The sequence below is a fragment of the Bombina bombina genome, chromosome 6, assembly GCF_027579735.1.
Source record: "Bombina bombina isolate aBomBom1 chromosome 6, aBomBom1.pri, whole genome shotgun sequence".
In the NCBI taxonomy this organism is placed as follows: domain Eukaryota; kingdom Metazoa; phylum Chordata; class Amphibia; order Anura; family Bombinatoridae; genus Bombina; species Bombina bombina.
Genome location: NC_069504.1, coordinates 362794651 through 362818270, shown reverse-complemented (window position 1 = coordinate 362818270; position 23620 = coordinate 362794651). Strand labels below are relative to the sequence as shown.

At 37.1% G+C, this 23620-nt stretch overlaps 1 protein-coding gene across 1 annotated transcript in view; it reads right to left on the bottom strand.

Annotated features, from left to right (window-relative positions):
- Positions 1-23620, bottom strand: part of CDHR2 (cadherin related family member 2) — a 254823-nt gene that overhangs the window by 38633 nt on the left and 192570 nt on the right. The window contains exons 16-22 of the mRNA XM_053719262.1: positions 21975-22218; positions 21638-21877; positions 21355-21424; positions 19995-20612; positions 12871-12942; positions 12511-12560; positions 1392-1549 (exon numbers count right to left, since the gene is read on the bottom strand). Coding sequence (XP_053575237.1) covers positions 1392-1549; positions 12511-12560; positions 12871-12942; positions 19995-20612; positions 21355-21424; positions 21638-21877; positions 21975-22218 — 1452 coding nt within the window. The remainder of the gene's footprint in view (positions 1-1391; positions 1550-12510; positions 12561-12870; positions 12943-19994; positions 20613-21354; positions 21425-21637; positions 21878-21974; positions 22219-23620) is intronic.

Below are 23620 nucleotides of genomic sequence, written 5' to 3'. Positions count from 1 at the left end.
TGTGTGTTTAATAGTTTATTTCAATGGGTACAGGATGCATTTGAGCAAAGTCAGCCCTCTCTCATTAACGCACTTTAGCATTGACTTGTGATATCAAAGTTGCATGCTAATGGTAGTGCAGTCAAGCAATATTGTAATCTGGCACTTGATATTTATTTTTTGTGTATTGGTGACACATGCATCTAGCTAATCAGAGTATGGCACCAGGCATTGTACTACCTGTTATGTTTAGCAGTGTAGTTGTGAACATCTGGACTAAATAATGGAGACATAGAAACAAAGAATTTGACGGTAGATAAAAACCAAAAAATGCCCATCAAGTCTACCCATATTACATGTAACTTTTTTCTTAGGATAGCCTTATGCATGTCCCAATGATTTTTTAATTCCTTTACAGTCTTTGAGGCCCATTTATCAAGCTCCGAACGGAGCTTGTGGGCCCGTGTTCCTGGTGAGTCTTCAGACTCGCCAGAAACAGCAGTTATGAAGCAGCGGTCTAAAGACCGCTGCTCCATAACCCTGTCCGTCTGCTCTGAGCAGGCGGACAGGAATCGATGGAAATCAACCCGATCGAGTACGATCGGGTTGATTGACGCCTCCCTGCTGGCGGCCCATTGGCCGCAAGTCTGCAGGGGGTGGCGTTGCACCAGCAGCTCTTGTGAGCTGCTGGTGCAATGCTGAATACGGAGAGCGTATTGCTCTCTGCATTCAGCGATGTCTTGCGGACCTGATCCGCACTGTCGGATCAGGTCCGCAAGGCATTTGATAAATAGGGCCCTTTGTGTTTATTACCTCAAATGGAAGCTTATTAAATGAATCCACCATCCTTTCTGTATAAAAATGCTTCCTCAAATTTCTCCTGAATCTGCTACCCTCTAACTTTAGATTGTTACCCCTTGTTTTGGCATTTATTTTTTGGTGGAAAATGCTTTCAGCTTCTACTTTATTAAGTCCTTTTATATATTTGAAGGTTTCTATCATGTCACCTCTTTCCCTTCTATCCTCTAAACTATACATATTTAGATCATAGAGTCTTTCTTTGTACGTTTTATATTTTAGACCATGTACCATCTTAGTAGCCCTCTTTTGGACAGCATTTTGTTTATTTATATCTTTCTGAAGATATTGTCTCCAGAACTGTACACAGTATTCCAGATTTGGCCTAACGAATGATCTGTAAAATGGCATAAGAACCTTGCTATTTTTGCTACTAATACATCTATATAGCACATGTCCATTTTATAAGTTTAATAATGTACTACAATTATTTTGAAGCATACAAAACCTTTCAAACATTTCTAGAATTTCTCGAAAAATGCCATGCAAAGTTGTTTCTGATTAGTTGTGGCAACAACATAAATTATGGTTTCATACAGATGAAAAAAACTGACCTGACGCTGCCCAGGTAGAAATCCTTCTCAGCAGATGTAATGATTTTGAAGATGTTGGGAGAGAGTGGACGTATACCTTCTCCATTAGACAGAATGAATACAACAGAAGCAATAGAAAAGGTCAGAACAGCATTTTGCCCACGGTCTTTATCAGAGGCCTAGTAAGACAATAACTAAATTTCAGTATCCTGTCGCCTTAAAATGTACAAATCTGAATTATGTTTGAACAAGTATGTTCTTCAAATTCTGTGTTATAATAATACTGAATCAGACACACAAAGAAAACAAAATTTATGCTTACCTGATAAATTCCTTTTTCTTTCATGGTGGTGAATCCGCGATCCATTACTCATGAGATGACAATTCCTACCACTAGGAGGAGGAAAAGGCTCCCAAACTTTCAAGAGTACTTTCTCCCTCCCACCTCACTGGTATGCCAGTCTTACATATAACGAAGCATTTGAAATAGAAAGCAATGTAGGAAAGGACAAAGCAGGGAAAATAAAGGTGCAAAATGGTTACCTGGGTTTGTGGACTCCACCATGAAAGCAAAGAATTTATCAGTTAAGCATAAATTTTGTTTTCTTTCATAAGGTGGTGACAATCCATGACCCATTACACATGGGAACTAATACGCAAGCTGTGGAGTCCACTTGTAATGTTGGGAGGGACAAACAAAAAATATTTTTTTAAGAAGGCAGGAGTACTTTCCTACCAAAAGCTGATTCTGAAACCGCAAAAACATCAACATTACATTTATTAAACAAATGTAAGATGACTAAGTTGCTGCTTTGCAAATTTGCTAAAATAAGTCTCATTCTTTAAAGCCCAAAAAGTAGAAACAGATTTGGTAGAATGGGCTGTAATACATTTTGGAGGAGGCTTGCTTGTCTCTAACTAAGATTTATGAATCAGGGACTTTAACCATGATGCTAATGTGATAGTTAAAACCTTTTGTTCTTTATGTGGACCTGAAAAATTAATGAATATACTAGAAGATTGTCTGAAGACTATTGTAGCATGAATATATAATTTTAAAAACCTTTCTACATCCAAATTATGAAGGTGCCCTTCCGTAGAATTTTGAGGATTAGGACAAAATTAAGGAACTACAATCTCCTGATTGATAAAATCAGAAGAAACAACTTTGGGTAAGAAATTTAATTTTGTTCTTAAAACAGCCTTATCTTGGTGAAAAATAAGATATGTAGAGTCACAGGAAATAGCCGATAACTCAGACACTCTTCTAGCTGATGAAATGGCTGAACAAAACTTTCCAAGAAATACATTTTATGTCTAGAGCAGGCATAGTGTCAGGATTCCACTCTCACATTAACCTTATACCACTATCCACTCCCATACTAACCTGTCAGGAATTCTGTGTGTTACTAACCCATCCAACTTTAGCTTCTTAACCTGCATGCTGACGTTCACAGGTGCTTAGTAATTTTGTTTAGAACCTCTACGCTTCCTGAGCCTCTGGGAACTCTGTCTTCGTTCCTTCGTTATTCTGAATTCTGAATTATCCTACTTCCAGCTTTGGATTATTATTTGGATTCCTTCTGCGAGATTCTAGTAATCATCATGCTGTTCTAACTACAGCGAAACCTACTACTTACTGCTACTGAGAACCTGCCTGTCAGCGTAAACGCAGCATCTGCTGTTCACCTCCTCCTGTGCAGTTCTGTTCTAAAACAACTACTGAGACAATTGTGTTATTGTACGGACCTTGCACTTACTTTAACAAATGCCTCTCAGCTCTCTGTGAACAGAATTTAGCTACGCCCACTTTTCAGACGTCATTCTAGGAGAGGAAGCTGTAACGATCTACAGAAGTTTAATCCAAACTGTCAGCTTGTGAGGTGTTTATTCCAGAGTTCTGGTAAGTATTGATGTTCAGCTGCATCAGATGGAGACCTATTCCCAAAATCTGTCAAACAAGCTCTGACATCATCCGCAAGCAAGTTTGCTTAGTCTTAAATCTATAGCTAAAAAGTGGTTACTTTTGTTGCTTAAATTTGGAAACTCTGTTTCCACTTATACCTTACAAATATAATCACTTCAGGCTTCTAGAATTACTTCCACGTAGTAAAACTTTTGCCTAGTGAAACATACAAACTAACACTATATTTGGAAATCTGCAGCTGAGATCCTTAAAGGTATACATACCTCACAGCAGAATTATACAAAGTCTTACACAAAAGGGGAACTTGCATAATTCTGAGAACCAAATTTAAATTTCAAGAAGGAGAAATATTCTTGATAACAGGACAAATCCTAACCAATGCCTGAATCAAATTCTAGGAAATTGAAATAAATGTCTTTTCTCACCAAGAAAGATAAACCTTCCAAACGTTGTGATACATGTTACTAAGTGATGGGTTTTCTGTCTTAAGGTTTCCACAACCTTATCTGAAGAAAAAAAAACAAACAAACCTCGGTTTTAGAATCAGGCGTTCAATCTCTAAGCCTTCAAGATGAGATCTTGATCATAAAATAGGGCCTTGAGAGAGAAGGTTGTACCGTTAAGGGAGAAACCACATGGGACAACTGGACATCCAAATTAGGTTTACAAATAAAGTTCTGATTGACCAGGCTGGAGCAATTCAAATTACTCAAGACTGCTATTGTTTAATCTGAGATATCACTCTGGAAGAACTATTGAAGGAAATATGTAAGTACGTTGAAATGATCACTTGATCAAGGAGCAGTTAGAACATCTACTGCCACTGCTTGTCGATCTCTAGATCTCACAATGTACCTGGGAAGTTTGTTGTTCAAACAAGAAGCGATGAGATCTACCTCTGGGATATCCAATCATTTTTCTATCTGATTAAATACATCTTGATGTAGAAAGCATTCATCCGGATGAATAGATTGGCATCTCAAATAGTCTGCTTCCCAGTTCCTGACCCCTGGAATGTGAATAGCTGAAATTGTGCAATGATTTTTCTGTGCACAAAAAATAATACAAGCTACTTTCTTCATTGCTAGAGAACTGTGAGTTCCCCCTTGGTGATTGATATATGCCACTGCTGTGATTTTGTCCGACTGGAGACAAAGAAAAGTCTCTGTTTCTAGGAGAGGCCAGCTCTGAAGAACCAGTTAGAAAGCCTAGAGTTCAAGGATGTTTATTGATAACTTTGCCTCCTGAGGAAACTAAACTCCCTGAGCCCTCCTAGATCCCCATACTGTGCCTCAACCCAAGAGACTTGCATCTGTAGTTATTATCGTCCAATTTTGATGAAGAAAAGGCGCTCCTAGAGGAATGAATTGGTTGTTTGTCCACCAGGATAGAGACTTTTTTGTCTGATCATTGTCAGAAAGTCTCATTGACACCTAGTCTATTATGACTCCTAGAAAGGAGAGACTAGTCTTTTTTTTTTTTAAGGTCTATCTTCCAACAATGATTGTGAAGGAACAATAAGATCTCGTTGGTGTGAGAAATTGCTTAAAGTAAACATGAAATTGGAGTTGGAACCAATATATCATTCAGGTATAGAGATATTAAAATACCCTGAGCTCAGATTAAAGATAGTAGCAAGCTCAAAACATTTGAGAAAATTCTGGGGGCTAGACTAAAAGGTAGATCAACAAATTGAAGATGCAAAGCAAGAGACTGATGATGATCTGTGTGGAGACTTTTCATATCTAGAATGAGTCTAAAATGTCCTTCTTTATTGGGAACTATAAACAGATTGGAGTAAAAACCTTATCCGTGTTTTGTAATCTGAAAGAGGCTCTATCTACCCCCTAGCAGAAGAGAATCTGAATCGAGGGCTGCACCTTCATGCAGATTGGGAGGAAGATGTAGGTTTCTTTGAGGACTTGGATTTTTTCCAGGAAGGATTCGATTTCCAGGAAGATCTGGAGGATTACTGCTTTTGAGAAGAGGAGAAGCTTTGGTTCCTTGACTGAAAGGAATGAAAATGACTGAGACTTATTTTTTCCTTTGAACTTCTTTTCCTGAGGAAGAAAAGCTCAATTTCCTCCCGTGATTATAGAAATTATGGCTCCAAATAGAACATTTCACTGAAAGGAAAGTGATAAGAGTATAGATTTGAAGACCATTATTATTATTATTATTATTATTATCGGTTATTTGTAGAGCGCCAACAGATTCCGCAGCGCTATTAACAAAGGCGGAGTAAAAAAAAAAAAAAAAAAAAAAAACAGTTAAAGGGATCAAATGGGTAGAGGGCCCTGCTAAGAGTTGCACTGTTATAGTCAGCTCTTGAGAAGGTGATCAACAAACAGCTGGACTCTTAAGATTACATGCTAGGGGGGTTCAGGGGATAGCAATGGAGGAGAGGAACTGGTATAAAGTAAGGTTAGCGTAGGTTGTATGCATCCCTGAACAGTAGAGTCTTTAGGGAGCACTTGAAGCTTTTAAAACTAGAAGAGAGTCTTGTGGAGCGAGGCAGAGAGTTCAACAAGATGGGAGCCAGTCTGGAGAAGTCCTGTAAACGGGAGTGTGATTAGGTGACAAGAGAGGAGGAGAGTAGGAGGTCTTGAGCAGAGCGAAGGGGACGGGAAGGAGAGTATCTGGAGACAAGATCTGAGATATAGGGGGGAGCAGTGCAGTTGAGAGCTTTGTATGTCAGAGTGAGAATTTTGTGTTTGATCCTAGAGGCAAGAGGAAGCCAGTGAAGAGATTGGCAGAGAGGTGCAGCAGATGAAGAGCGACTTGTAAGGAAGATGAGTCTGGCAGAGGCATTCATTAAGGATTGTAAAGGAGCTAGGCGGTAGGTGGGGAGACCAGAGAGGACAGAGTTGCAGTAATCGAGGCGGGAGAGGATGAGAGAGTGGATTAAAATCTTAGTTGTGTCTTGTGTAAGGAAGTGTCTAATTTTAGAGATGTTTTTAAGGTGAAAGCGGCAGGCTTTAGCCAAAGACTGAATGTGAGGAGTGAAAGAAAGATCTGAGTCAAATGTGACCCCGAGACATCGGGCATGCGGGGTAGGGGTAATGATGGAGTTGTCGACAGATATAGAGAGATTGGGGGTGGAGAGTTTTGAAGAAGGGGGGAAAATAAGGAGCTCAGTTTTGGAGAGATTTAGCTTGAGGTAGTGAGAGGACATCCAGTTGGAGATGTGAGAAAGACAGTTAGTGACACGGGTTAGCAAGGAAGGAGAAAGGTCTGGTGCAGAGAAGTAGATTTGGGTGTCGTCGGCATACAAATGATATTGTAAACCATGGGACTTTATTAGGGAACCAAGTGATGACGTGTAGATTGAGAAGAGAAGGGGACCGAGGACAGAGCCTTGCGGTACTCTGACAGAAAGTGGTGACGGGGCAGAGGAGGCCCCAGAGAAGTCTACACTAAAGGTACGGTTTGACAGGTAGGAAGAGAGCCACGAGAGGGCTGTGTCACATATGCCGAAGGATTGGAGGGTTTGGAGCAAGAGAGGGTGGTCAACAGTGTCAAAGGCTGTGGACAGATCAAGGAGAATAAGCAGAGAGAAGTGGCCTTTTGATTTTGCTGTAAGTAGGTCGTTGGTAACCTTAACAATTGCTGTTTCTGTGGAGTGATGGGGACGAAATCCAGATTGCAATGGGTCAAGGAGGGAGTTTATTGTAAGGAAATGGGAAAGGCGTGCATAAGCTAGTTTTTCGAGAAGCTTTGGTGCAAGAGGGAGGAGGGAAATAGGGCGGTAGTTGGATGGGGAGGTAGGATAAAGGGAAGGTTTTTTGAGGATAGGTGTGACCAGTGCATGTTTCAGCGAAGAGGGAAATATACCGGTGCTGAAGGAGAGGTTGAAAGTGTGTGTGAGTATAGGGGTAAGGGTGGCAGAGAGGGAGGGGAGTAGCTGTGAGGGTATAGGGTCAAGGGGACAGGTAGTGAGGTGAAAGCGCAGTATAAGTGCCGAAACTTCTTCCTCAGTAACAGGGGAGAATGAGCTAAGTTTAAGGTTATGTGGGTTGTGGTTGATTGAGAGCGTTTGAGGGGGTGAGGGAATGGAATTATGTTGAGAGCTGATTTCATTTCTGATGGAGTTGATTTTGTTATTGAAGTGGTTGGCAAAGTCTTGAGCTGACAGAAAAGTTGTATTAGGAGGTGGGGGAGGGCAGAGAAGAGTATTGAAAGTGGAGAACAAACGTTTTGGGTTTGAAGAAAGATTAGAGATAAGAGTAGAGAAGTAGTGTTGCTTATGGAAATTAAGGGCAGAGTAGTATGAGTTCAAGATAAATTTGAAGTGTTGAAAATCAGCTGAACTCCTAGATTTTCTCCAGTGCCGCTCAGCAGTACGGGAACATCTGTGTAGGTATCGTGTCAGTGGAGTATGCCAGGGCTGAGGATGAGTGTTTGATTTCCGAGCTATGGTAAGAGGGGCGAGATTGTCAAGGACGGATGTAAGGGTGGAATTATAGTGGCAGATAGATTGGTCAGGGCATGAAAAGGAGGAGAAGGATGAGAGGAGAGGTTTGATGTAATTAGAAAGCTGTTGTTGATCTAATGACGTAATGCTTCTGTGAAGTTTGGTGTGAGGAGCAGAAGGAGGGAGAGTTGTAGGGAGGGATGATATGTTGCAAGTAAGGAGATGGTGGTCAGAAAGAGGAAAGGGGGAGTTTGTGAAGTTTGAGAGGGTGCATCGATAGCTAAAGATCAGGTCAAGGGAGTGACCATCTTTGTGAGTGGGAGAATCAGTCCATTGTGACAAACCAAAAGAGGAAGTGAGTTGCAGAAGTGACCATGTCAGCAAACCAAGACTTGAGCTACAAGGCCTGTCTTGTCAAAACTGCTAATGCCTAATTCTTTGAATTTAGTTTGATAATGTGAACAATAGCATCACAGATAAACATATTGGCTGAACGAACCAGCTTAAGACAGTGATGAAAATCTTCATCATCTGAATCATCTGTTTTCTGATCGGATAACTGGTCACACCAAAGTTTAGAAGCAGCTGTCATGCAAGTAATGGTAACAGTTGGCTTAAACAAATAGCCCTGCGGAATAAAGGTTTTCCTGAGGAAAGACTCTAATTTCCTGTCCTCTAAAGGAATAGTAATCCACTTTGCCAGAGTAGAAATGGCACCATCTACTTTGGAATTGTTTCCCAAAGATCTACGCAAAGTAGGAATCAGATACATCTTTTTAAAAGGAAGAAGATGGGCTAAATGGAATACCTGGTTTAGACCACTCCTTGGTGACAATTTCAGTTATTGCCTCAGGAACAAGAAACACTGCTGGTTTAAAATTAAATCAATTCCCTTAACAAATTTTTCTTCCACAGGTTTAGTATCTTGCACCCCTAAGGTACTTAAGACATCTCTCAAGGGTTCTCAGATGTTCAGCTTTAAACATAAAAGGAGAAGAGCCAGAATTTTGATCTGATTCTTGTTTATCTAAAAACACCTTGCCCTCAGTAGACGAATCTGAATCTGATAACTAACTTTTTAGCTGTTCTGATTTTAAAAGAATCAGAAATAATAGGTAAGTCATCCAACTTAAAGGGATACTAAACCCAATTTTTTTATTTCATGATTCAGATAGAGCATGCCATTTTAAGCAACTTTCTAATTTATCAATTTTTCTTCATTCTCTTGCTATTTTTATTTAAAAAGCAGGAATGTAAAGCTTTGGAGCCGGCCCATTTTAGACTCGGCACACTGAATAGCACTTGCTTATTGGTGGCTTCATTTAGCCACCAATAAGCAAGCGTAACCCAGGTTCTGAACAAAAAATAGGACAGCTCCAAATCTTTACATTCCTGCTTTTTAAATAAAGATAGCAGTGCAGATCACATTACGGAAGAAAATCTAAAGCAGGAGTATATATACAACCCTACAAGGGGAGGCTAAGCGTCCTGTCCCTGCAACACCTGTGGTAGGCCTTTGACTAACTGCACACTGTGAGTAATTGTGTCACTATCCCATACTCTAATATCTTCCCTCTGACTCTCAATAACAGTTCTTTGAGGAAGAAAATGGGCCTCAAGTCTGTCTGAGAACCCCTCTCAAAGAAATTTCAGGAGCACTTCATTTTTAATCCCACCTCCTGGAAGGCAACAATTTAGACTGGCATACTAATGAGGTGGGAGGGATGAAGAACTACTGAAAGTCTGGAAATCTTTACCTCATCCTAGTGGTAGGAATTGTCATCCCATGCGTAATCGATCATGGACTGTCACCACGTTATGAAAGAAAACACATTTTCCTCAGATAGCAGATGTTTATAGTAAATTACACTTCATTTATTTATTTTTATGACATCCAAGCCTCATAATACCACTCAAGGGTGAGCATTCTACATTCTCTTTTCATATTTTAAAACCCATTTTATATACTGTGTGTGTATGTATATATATATAAGTTCAATAAGGACTGCACTCACTGGGTTTAGATGAAAAATAATCCTTGTGGTTACATAAAACATGGTAACCACTTAGCACCCTGGTTATTATCCTAAAGGAAGTGGGAATGCAGTGCAGACACAGGAGTATATACACACACACACACATATATATATATATATATATATATATATATATATATATACAAAAGAAAAGTAATACATACAATACATAAGTATGTATAGAATTGTATATGTATGTATATATATATATATATATATATATATATATATATATATATATTGTTTAAAATAGCAACAATATTTCACAAACAGTGTATATATCAATCCATAAAAACGTGTCCAAAAAAAGTGATAAACCTTAACACTGTAATTGTAACTAAAGATACTCAGTCTCTTAGGTAATGGAGATATATTGGTCTAAAATCAACAGGGAATTGTCTTTTCAGGTTGTCATCAAAAAAAGTAAACAAAACAATCCATAGTGTAATATTGTGAGTACAACTAAATTATTTTAGGGATCCAAGCAATGGTACTCACACTCGGTGGAGCTACAAACAGCTCTATGATATGCGCTCAAATAGATAGAACCAAAGGTTGCAGGGGGTTCTACTTGAGTGAAACATTTTATATATTAAAAACAATCACTAGAGGCTCAGGACTATACAAGAAACACAGATCTCTTTAACACCCTTATTTGCTAATTAGTGCTGTAGCTCACTACTTGGTGCTCGTTTGCTAAAGGTAATTGTGTTGTAAGTCACAAGGAGAGGCGGACTTGAGAACATTATACACAGACTTACAACACAATTACCTTTAGCAAACGAGTACCAAATAGTCAGCTACAGCGCTAATTAGCAAATAAGGGTGTTACAGAGTTCTGTGTTTCTTGTATAGACCTGAGCCTCTAGTGATTGTTTTTAATGCATTGAATGTTTTAATAAAGTGGAACCTCCTGCAACCTATGGGTCTATCTGTTTGAGTGCATATCATAGCACTATTTGTAACCGCACCGAGTGTGAGTACCATTGCTTGGATCCCTGCAATAATTTTATTGTACTTACAATATTATGCTATGGATTGTTTTATTTCCTTTTTTGCGGTCAACCTGTTGATTTCAGACCAAAATTTCTCCTATACCTATGAGACTGAGTATCTTTTGTTTTAATTTTAATGCACAGTGTTACACTTTATCCCTTTTTTTGGACATGATTTTATTGATTGATATAAACACTGTTTGTGAAATAGTGTTACTATTTAACCACTATGTATATATACACTTATGTATTGTCTGTATTATAAAACAATATGTATGTATTTATTTTGTAGTCTCTTAATCAGGGAATGTTATAGAAGTGAATATTTATAGGCTGTGGATATTATTTTGGGTGCTCTGTGGGTGAAGTCAATATGGGTGGAGATTGCAAGGGATGAGCTGGGTAGAGCTAAGTGGTTCATTAATATGACTAGTCATTCCGAGGCATGGCTAGGAGGAAGAAATCGCAATAGGAGGCCTAGCAAAAAAAAAGCACATGCAACCTAAAGTTTTTTAGATTGCACACCTGTTATATGAAGGCACTTTTTTTGCTTCCTCTCCTGTTGCTGTGAATTCCGGCCTAACCATGTTGGAATGTATATAATATCAGGGCTGCAAAGCATATTTGGAGAACTTTAACTATATCTGGAAATTAGAAATGACCACGCATTTATCATATTTGTGACTAATGCAATAATTTAATTTTAGCATTTTATCCTGAAGCTAATGCAATGTCTATTTTTTTTTTTTTTTTTTTTTTATGTTTAAATATGTTTTCCTAGTTATAAACATGGCAAACAGTAGATATTTATCAACAATAAGTGCTGACCACCACCATCAAGAGACTGACCAATAAATTAAGCCACATGGCAAGAATAGTGCAAAAGTATAGCAATGTACAATATATAAGCCAATTTCTTGATGAATGATAGTTAGATAGATATCACATTTAAATAGCTCAAATTTTATAACTACCCCTTTGCTATAAATAGTGATAGGGCTGTCATATGCTACATCTCTGTTTTTTATCAATATACAGCTGCTTTGGATCTAGGCCATAGTTTATGATCAAGAAAATGAGGGTAACATAGAAATGAATTGAAAGATAAATAAGAAACAGCAAAATACAAAGTACATAATCCATAAACATTTAGTGTTTAGTGTTGGTCATTTGTTACTTTAAGATAAAGGTAACTATGACTAATTGTACCACTCTGTACTCGAAAAACGACAAGAATATTGTGCTATTGTTTATCATATGATTCTAAAACTATAAAATGCCAATAAAGTTTGTTTTAAAAAAAATGTAAAGAGTGATATCCCATAACATGACATTCTATACACTGTAGAATCCAACATTAAAGGGACATGAAACCCCAAATTTTTCTTTCATGATTCAGATACAGCATACACTTTTAAACAACTTTCCAATTTACTTCTATTATCTAATTAGCTTAATTATCTTAAAATCCTTTTTTGAAGAAGCAGCAATGCACTACTGAGAGCCAATAACATGAAGCATATATGTGCAGACACCAATCAACAGCTCCTGAGCCTATCTAAGTATCCTTTTCAACAAACAATATCAAGAGAATAAAACAAATTAGATAATAGAAACACAGTGGAAAGTTGTTTAAAAGCACATGCTCTATCTGAATCATGAAATAAAAAAATTGGGTTTCAAGTCCCTTTAAAAGGTATATGGAAGTCAGTAGTATTCTAGGGGGTTATTGAATGCATCAGTCCTGAGTTGCAAATTACTACATTACCTTGACAATAGCCACCTGGTAATCAATTGGAGCAATATCAGGCACAACCACTGCAGAGACAAAATGGCATTAGTTATAATACTTAAATATCTCGATAACTTAAAAGCGCTAATGCAGAGGGAACAATCAGTCAGTTGTATTTGGTTTCTAGTCAGTAGTCACTTGAACAGCACATCTTATTATATTTATCAACACAATTCAGGGGTTGAGTTGGATATAACATAAAGTAACATAAGTGATGGCAAGAGACTAGGATGTACAAACTGTCCTTTTGCCACAGAGAAGTAAAGCTGCCTTTGATGTGTATCTAAACATACTATTAATGGGTGAATCTTTATAGTTCTAAAAATGTTCAATTACCAAATGCCTCGCCTATATCTGAGAACTCTGGAGCATGGTCATTAATGTCTTCAATCACCACACGCTGGGTTACTAAACGAGAGGAATAAGAAGCAAATAACAGTTAAACAAGCAATGGCAAATCACCTAATCACTCCTATATATAATTAATACAAAAATGAAGAAGAACAAATTTATAACAAGATTGTAAAGAGAACTATGTATTGTCAAATGGAACTATAAAAAGTTGACTAAAGAATAGTAAATAATAATCTATTGTTTCAGACCATAGGGTTAATAATGCATTTAGAGGTAGACAAAAGTTTCATAAAAACATAACCGAAGGGTGTGAATTAATTAAATAGATATTTTGTTTCAGTAGATTTGAATTTTTGTAATTCCCTGTTACTGTGTCTTTAACCCTTGCAAAGGTTGTACTCATGTGCCACTCTAGATGAGTATACAGTTGGTGAGCAAATGACTACTGTTCCTTTAACATGCCATAATAGATTATAGCATGTGTTTGCATGTATTTCTACTGAGCTCCAGAGGTGTCACACACAAGATTTTTTTATAAATCGTGCGCACATTTTACTAAATCGTGTGCACATTTTGCTAAATCGTGAGCAAGATTTAGCCAAATTGTGCTCACGATTTAGCCAAAGCGTGCTCACGATTTAGCCGAATCGTGCGCACAATTTAGCAATAATTATAATCATGCTATTCTACCTTAAAGGAACATTATACACTACATTTTCTTTTGCAAAACTATTTTGCAGATGATCCATTTATACAATCCAACTGGGAGTTTTTTGTTTTTTTTAACAATGTATAGTTTTGCTTATTTTTTATTAACATTGTGCTGGTTTCAGACTCCTACCCAAACCTCAAAGTGTCAGATGTATACATGCATTTACAGACCACTGCTGGCTCCTGTTTGCCTAATCTGTCTTTTCATATGTAGAGAAGGGGGGGAGAGTATCTGCACCCAGCCCTTTTCACTGGGTGTTCCAGCTAATTTCCTCAAAAGTGCTAAATTTGGAGCTTCTAAGTTTTTAAAAGGTTTTATACTTGATTTTTAGATCAGTATCTGTGCATATTCTTCTTTATAGTAGTGTCTATTACATGCAGTTATAAGAAAATTGGTGTATACTGTCCCTTTATGCATGAATTTCCCCCCTTGCTGATCAGCCTGCTCCTCCACTAGTTAGTCATGTTTTGATGACCTATCTACAGGAGGAGGAGCTCCGGCCCACCAGCTACTAGTACTTTCAGTTCAGTTTAGTGTGTCAGTAGAGATGGGAAGTCTGATTCATCTTGATGAATCAGTTAAATTCGGATGGTTTGTTTAACTGAAGCATTTTATGAACCAATGAATTAGTTCACTTGTTGGGCACGTGATGCATGAGGGACGAGCCTAAGATTCTCCTATTACGGATGCTCCACCAATCTGATTCCTGACTCCTAAATCCCTGTCTGACTCGTCCTGACATACAATGCAACATTACATCTATTTCTTACTCATATCATATAGATAACCAGTCTTTTGTTTTATATGAAAAAACAGGGCAAATACATAGAACATGGTGCATAGAACAGAGTATGCTGCATTTTGTACGGTTGTATTTGCCTAATACAGTAGTTGCATATCTTACAAAAGACTGGTTATCCATGATCATCATACACAGGGAAGTGATACCCACTATATTTACCTAATAGGTATTATAATAAATTTACATTAACACAATAACTATTATCCCAGAGCTCCACAGCAATATTAATAGGGTTAATTTAGGGGCAGTTAGGGTTAACAGGGGTCCTTAGGGTTAAGTTATGGTGAGGAGTATTTATAGTAAGGGACAGTAATGGATAATTTAAGGTGCAGTTAGGGGTAAATACAGGGGTCTATTGAGAACTGCCGTGACCTTATATTTGAATCAGTGTACTGTTAAACTTAACTGAGTGTTTCATTACAAAGGAGTTAGTTAAATGGGACACTCAAGTCAAAATAACCTTTTATGATTCAGACAGAGCATGCAGTTTTAAGACACTTTCCAATTTACATTTACATTATCAAATTGTGCACAGACTTTTTATATTCACAGTTTCTGGGGAACAAAATCCTACTGAGCAAACTCACATTGTATACGTATACTAGTCTGTGATTGGCTGATGTCTGTTACATGATACAGGGAGCTGGAATATGAGAGAAAAAATTAATTTGTCGGAAAAAAATCTACTGCTAATTTGAAATTCAGAGTAGGTGTTTTTGCATTGTCTTTTTATTATGCCCATGTTAATTATGTAATTCTATTGCATTGTTCATGAACTGGACATCACTATTGGCTCGATTTATGAAGCTCTTCTCCTCCCTATGACTGCAGGTTCTCATAAGAGAACCTACAATCACGATTTATCAAGCAGCGGCCATGAGACCGCTGCTTTACTACCCTCTTCTCCTCGTCCGATCAGGGAGATTGACAGCTCCTGCCTGCATGTGATTGGCTGTGTGTGGGTATGTAGCGGAATCGCAGGCGAGCGCAAAATAGCACTCGTGTGCAATGTTAAATTCTGGCAGCAGATTGCTGCCCACCAGAGGAGAGCTGAGGCGGACAGGGGCGAATATGTACGCCCCTGTCCGTCCCTTGATTGATAAATTGAGCCCTATGTGTCAGTGAGGACAAAAGGAGGAACAAGATAGGGAATGAGAGATTTGGCATACCATCTTTCTCAAATAATAAAACCTAACACTTTATTGTGATTAACTAAAAAGCTAGTATCCAAAATAGGTCAATACTAGTTATATCACCAGTCCACTCTGCCAGAAATTAAACTAGGGTATAAGAAATGATACATTAACATAAACTGCAATGGAGTTGGACTCCCAAATCAATGGAGACCATAACCACAGCACTGATTCCACTCATACAAACATTATGCCGTCATGTCCCCATAGTATGATCTTCTAATTACCCACATAGTGCCAGTGAATAATTTCTTTTTTGTAAGTAACTGTGCACCTCAGCTTCAGTCACATGGATTTCTAAAAGCCCAATGTTAGCATTATGTTATGTGACAAATAGTACATTTAGTATTGAAATGCTCACAAAGCATAGTTATCCTTTCACAATACAATGCTTAATAATCTGTGATTACCTTGTACATAAGGCTTTGGACCAATCCCCCTTATCTCAGAGGTGTGTGCATACTTAAATTTAGCCAATCAGTGATCCATCACGATTCAACAAGAGTCAGCTGAGTGTTATCTATATCAGGGTTCTTCAAACTTTTTCCCCCAAGACCCAGTGCCATGATATCACATACCTTTGGAACCCACTTTTTATACTTGGTCTGAAAATTTCTTAAGAAATAAACAACATGATAGTTGCAATTTTTGGCAAAGAGACTAAAATATGTGCATGCTTTATTCCTGATTGTAGTCAAATTTGAAAGAGTTGTAAAGGTAATAACACACACACTCTCATACAACACACACACCACACACTCATACAACACACACACACACTTATACAACACATATTTTCATGTAACACACATACCACACACACTCTCATACAACAAACACACTTTCATATAACACACACTCACCCCTTACACTTTCTTGCAACACACACATACTCACATTTTCATATAACACACACTCTCTCATAGAACACACACTCTCTCATACAACACACACACACTTTCATGTAACACACACACTTTCATATTACACGAATACCACACACACACTCATACAACACACATACCACACACACTCTCATATAACATACACACCACACACACACTCATACAACACACACATACTTTCATACAAAACACAGCTCACACACTCTCATACACAACACACACACAGCACACAAACAATATCATACAATACACCACACACACTCCTACAACACACAGTTGAAGAACCCTGATCTATATGGTACACATTAACTAGCTTTTGTCTTGCTGTGAAAAACTTATAAAATGCTATTGATTTTAGTTCTTATAAATTATATTAATATAACAATGTTGGTTGAGCAAAGCTGGGGAATGGGTAGTAAAGGCGCTATCTATCTTTTTACACAATAAAACATTTGACGTAGACTGTCCCTTTAAACTTTACATTGTAGTCAGCCAAATATCTCAATGTAAACAACACATTTTGCAGCTATACTGCTTTGGGATCCAATCCTTATATTTTGGATAAGCTTTGCACAGCATGTACAGCATTGTGTGTACAATAACACAGGCTTCCATGATTCTATTGTGCACAGAGTATTATGAAAATGTATACAGTTCTCATTGCCATTTTTTTTCTTTAGGTAGTGGAATCAAATTAGATGTTTCCATAGTATTAATAAGAAACGTTTTGCCTGCTTAAAAAAACAAACAGAAATGACATAAAATGTATTTGAAATTGTACAATTCATAATTTTTTACAGGGTGCACATCTATTTTGTTTTGAGAAACTAGTTTTTAAACTGAATAATTAACCAATGTCTGTTCAATATATACTTAAAATATAATATCATTTATGTACACCTATTTCACCTCCAATAATTTGAATATAATTGCATTGTATTGTGAATGGGTAAATATACATTGCAATACTAAATGTACTGTTTGTCACATAGCATAATGCTAACATTGGGCTTTTAGAAGTCCATGTGACTGAAGCTGAGGTTCCACACTTACCAGTCTGTCTGTATTGATCCTAACACTGACTGAACTGAAACTGAAAGTAATATTAGCTGGTGAGCCTGATCTGTAAGTGGGAGGATTCATGCTTAAAAGGATAGTAAACCACAATATTTTATTTTATGATTCAGATAGAACATCCAATTTTAAACAAATTTGCAAATTACTTCTATTATCAAATTTGCTTCATTCTCGTTATCCATTGCTGAAGGGACAGCATTGCACTACTGGCAGGTAGCTGAACACATCTAGTTATCCAATCACAAGAGACAAATGTGTGCAGGCACCATTTAGCAGCAGCTCCCACTAGTGTATGATATGTGCGTATTCATTTTTTAACAAGGGATACTAAGAGAACAAAGCACATTTAAAAATAAAAGTGAATTTAAAAAAGTGTCTTAAAATTACATGCTCTATCTGAATCATGCAAGTTTAATTTTGACTTTCCTATCCCTTTAAGATGGAATAGGATGATTATAATTTATTATAAATCGTGCTCCCGATTTAGTTAAATCGTGCGCACGATTTAGCTAAATCGTGAGCACGATATAACTAAATTGTTCGCTCCATATAGCTTAATCGTGTGCACGAAATAGCATAATAGTGTGCACTATATAGCTAAATCGTGCACACAATTTATAAAACAAATCTTGTGTGACACCTCTGGGGCTCAGTATATTTCAGATGCAAAATAGAAAATATTTGACCTTTATGTTCCTTAAACATCTATGTTTTATATTTTTCACTATGACAACCTCTCTTTTCTTAAGCCTGATGATATTTTTCAGCTATACACATGTACTTATTGCTAACAGCGCCATTATTAGGAGTATCCTAAACCATCTTTGCTACTAATCTGTGGGTGAGATGAGATCTAGCTATGTATCTATTGGTATTAATAATAAGACCCAGTCTGCCTAATTAGTTTAATTTTAGAACATCAACTAATTAACAATATGAATGAAATGCTACTTCAAAAGTGTAATTTGTTTGTTTCAAAAATTATTTTTTTCCATACTTTATAATTCAAATATTCTTCTACCGTATTCCTTATTTCCTATAAAAAAAATCTAGATTTATTTGCTATACTTAGGAATACTTTTCATATAAAAACATCAGATCTGTGCATATGATTATATACAGGGCGTAATTACAGTGGTTTCAGAGGTTTCAATCAAGACTGGGTCTGCATCCATCTGGCTCTGCAACAGAGAGCCTGGTGGTACCTGGACTGCACCTGCATCATGCCTGGTCCCTCTATGTGCTCCCCTGCAAAACAGGGCTCTCTGTGTAAGAAAAGTGTATGCATTTGCATTTACAAATATGATGACAGTGTTTCAAAGATGGCTATCACAGTGTGGCCGTACAGAGAAACCTGCCATATTTGTACAAGAAGGTTGTTCAAGTGCATATCTAATAGTAACCGAGGGGGAAGGACAAATCAATCACAAATAAGCAGCTCCTCTAGGTCGTGTGTGGCAGCTGGCTTACTCTGAGACCCAATGAAATCTAATTATGCACTTGGTTATATGCAATAAATTTGTAACTCAGCCATCCATTTTGAACACACTATAAAAAAATGAAAGGGACTGTGTACACCAATTTTCACATAACTGCATGTAAAAGACACTACTATAAAGAAGAATAGGCACTGTAACGGATCTAAAAATCCTGTTGAAAACCTTTTAAAAAAAGTTACGTAGAAGCTCCCTGTTTAGCATTGTTCATTAGGTTAGGTTGGGACACCCACTGAAAGTGGCTGGGAAAGCAGTAAAAGCAAACACCCCCCCCCCTCCCCTGCATATGAAATGACAGATTACACAAACAAGATCTGTTGGAGTCTGTCATCTACATCTGATGTTATTAAAAATAAGCAAAACTATACATTGTCACAATAACACTCCCATATGGGCTATATAAATGGATTATCTACAACAAAGTTATGCAAAAAAACCCATCTAGTATACAATGTCCCTTTAATAACTTGTTTTCTTAATGAGAATAGAACAGAAGCATGCCAGGCGTACAATTTTAAAGCTCCTAATTGGCTCATTGGACATTTTCTCAAGAGCGGTAATGTATTGCAGTAGCAATTTAGCTATGTGTATAATCCATTAAGAGGCTATACGGAAGCCATTTTTGAACAAATTATTTGTTATAATGAATTACAGCTTATCATGTTTGCATTATAATGTTCTTTTAAACCTAAATTTATAATTTCTGTCACCAAAAAGTCACTTTATTAGTGACAATAAAGATGTGAAAATGTTATATATATCTTCTGCATGAAGTAATATTTCCTTGGTTTAAATGTCCCCCTATAAAGGTAAATTAAACCAAGTTATTGTAATAACATGTATTATAAGATGGACAGTGCAAAGTTTAGCACATTTTTGATCAAATCAAATGCATGAACAGAGTTTGAGAGTTAATCTGACCGTTCTTGCTGTATCTGTCCCCAAGTAGTGTCAGCTTGTCCTCCACACGCAGTAACATTACCACCAGATCGCAAAGCTCATAATCAACATCCTTGCTGTTATTTACAAAAAGTTCACCATTGGAAGCCAACCACAGCCAGTCCTCACATATGTTTCCCACATCATCCTCATTCTTGAAGCACTGCACATGCAGCTGCTGGAATTCTAGATCGTGATCAGTATCAGGGTCATTTGCCTGCAGAGTGGTTAGTAACTGCACATCAGCAGTGCTATTCTCAAGAAGGTATAAGTCTTTCAGAGAAGAAGGGACAAAATAAGGGGGCTCGTCATTTAAGTCCAACACTTGAACAATGGCCGTGGCACTTGTTATGTGGGTAACCCCCTGAAGTCCATTATCCTGAGCATCAATAATCAGAGTAAAGCTTTTCTGTTGCTCATAATCCAATTCCACTTCAGGATCAAGAGAGAGCTCTCCTATGTATTGACCTGTTCCCACTTGCAGTTGCCGGGATCGAATAAGAAAGTTTCCTGATCCCCCCTGGGCAACTCTGAAACTGACACGATTGTTTACTTCAGTTTGATCTCCATCAGTGGCCTGCAAGCTACCAACATATGCTCCTGAAATAAGAAGGACTATCATGCCATAATCAAAAATAACACTTAAATTATAATGTATCAATAGTTATCAAGCACATAAAATAATATCAGTTCTGTTTTTAGAAGAATCATATGAAACATTAGTACCTTTATATCTAACAAATATAAGTAGATTTGCCCTCAAATGTAATTGTTTTATATTTCATCAAGTTATATACGTCAAATGGACAAGCAGAGAGCTAAACAATTTTAAAGGGATATGAAACCCAAATATTTTCTTTCATGATTCTGATAGAACATGCAATTAGCAAGAGCTACCCAGGTGCTGAACCAAAAATGGGCCGGCTCCTAAGCTTACATTTGTGATTTTTCAAATAAAAATACTAAGAGAACAAATAAAAAATGATAATAGGAGTAAATTAGAACGTTGCTTAAAATTGCATGCTCTATCTGAATCATAAAAGAAAAAAATTAGTTTATAAACATCAACACAAGCCAATTTGCAGAAAACAAGTTACGTGCAGTAACTACAATTTGAGAAACTTTCATGCAATGAAAATTTGCCCACACATTTACATGAACATCACACGAGAACAGCATCACAATGAAGATATATATATTTATATCTTCATATAACCAGATCAATTATTAGTAGAGTTATCTATTCAGTGCAGAAGTTCAGCAATGTTCCTATAAATATGAGCATAAATGTCATATTGTGGATATTTTGACACTTATGGATTGGAGACAAGACAGTACATACCCTTTGTGCTCTCAGTGACAGAAAAATAATACACAGATTGGTTGAAAACTGGTTCATTATCATTCAAATCCTGGAAGAAAAATAAGAGCATAGTGTAAACAAAGCAGTTTATTTTACAGTCATATTAACAATGTAAAATATATATGCTAACAGACAATGATTCACTAGGCAATGGACTGCAATTTAATTCACTGTTTTAGAATGCACATTCCTAGTTAAACTTGCAATATCTAAATTTACCATCAGAGGTTGCAAGTCCTCAATGTATAAATTGCTAGCTTACCTCAACATTGATGGTAATGTTAACTTCAGAGCTTAAAGAAGGATTTCCCAGATCATATAGCTCTACTGTGAGAATAATGCGTCCTCTGCTGTGTTCATTGATGGCTTCTCGGTCTAGAGGAGCAATGTTAGTGATAACTCCAGTGGATTCGTTAACTGTAAAATTACTACTTAAATCTCCAGGCAAAAGGCGGAACTGAATACGGCTATTATTAGTGTTTGGCTCATCAGCATCAAATGCCTGGAAAAAGATACAAAGTTGCATAGTATTATTGTTATTGATAATAATAATTAATTTAGCGATCATGGCATACAAGTGAAATGATTCTGCGACTTACCTCAATTTTGATATTAACATCTCCAGTGTTCTCCTCAACAAATATAAAGTATTGACCTGTCACTTTAGGGGTTTCATCATTAACATCCAATACTTGTATTTCTAAGAGCGTGGTCCCTGTTGCATTCATAATATCCTGAGCTTGAAGAGTTGCATAATAAGAAGATTGACGCTCTCTGTCCAAAAGCCCTCCATTGACCACAATTACCTCCCCGGTGGTTTTATTCACTTGAAAAGTGTTATGTCTAGAGAAAGCATAGATCAGTCACACTTTAAAGACAAAATGTCAGATTTCTGTCAATTTAAAAAAAAATTTTAATATTGAAGACTTAATTCAAAGAAAGATATTTTAGATCTGACATTAAAAAAGGTATATAATGTTTACCACCAATAATAACACTCTTTCAAGAATTAGTCTAGGTGTACATAGCTACATATAAAAAGGTGGAAATATTGATTCTCAAAATCATGTATCAGCTTTTATTTAGACACAGTTTAGATACTTTTGAATTCTTTTTAACCAGCTCCCCAAAAAAACTAGGCAGGCAATAAGGGCAAAACAACCTTTTCAACAGGCTTGCATCTGTCTATTGTACAGTCCAGCAGACATAAACTTACATATGTATATGTAATAGCCATATTTGTGATATCTCAGACCACTAACAAGATTTGTAGTAAACATGAGATAACAGAAATCATAGATTTTCTTATCCAGCACCTGTGTTTATAAGGGGTGCAAACGCCATATAGGACACCACACCTGTGGCCGAACATTTTTTTACAAGCTGGCCATAATGTTTCACAGTTGAGACTCCAAATTATTGATCACATTCAGACTCCCAGAAGAGGAGGTAAAAGAGTAAATGTTGAAGCAACGTGAATTATACTAGATTTATAGATTAGAAGCATTAGGTCATATGAATAAGGATTTTGATTGATCTATTTATTTATGATGAAATTATGATGTACATGTATATTTATTAATTATTTATTTTTGATAATCTTCTGAAATTGGTTATTCAAATAAGGGAGGATGAGATATTGTAGGTTTTATTGGGGTCCCTATACTATGCAGTTTGCAGTAAAGAGTATAAAAATATACAACCTTATATATACATCCTTCCTTTGAACAAAACTCTCTTTCAAGAGATCTTGTCTATTCTACGTTCCCATGGATGGGAAGTGAATCTGGGAGAAGAGTTCCCTTGTTCCAACTACAAGGGGGATTTTTTTAGGGTCCTTAATAAACGTCTATCTATCAGAATATTTCTAACAGAGATCTTCCTCTTACCTCTCTCTACAGTCTACTGTTCGGCCCACAGCTAGCTCTAGTTGTCCGGTAGATAGCTTAGCCATGTTGTAACCAGAGGGTTGGGAGTTTGAATCCAGCTGCTGCTGAATTTCCCTTCTCTTTTCAATTGTTCAATATATGGAGGTAATTGGTCTGATGGTTGCATGGGCATCATTCCTTTTCTCGAGTCCCTTTGAGAGCTCTGAAGTTATGCATGCTCAGTCAATGGAGAGGTAACCATTAGGATCTCTATCAGAGGATAGATCTAGTTCAACTTTAAGAGTCTCTTTTTGGTGGTGGTTTTCTCAGGAGTATCTGCCTCAGGGCACATGTTTCTGGAGACATTCCTGGGTGAT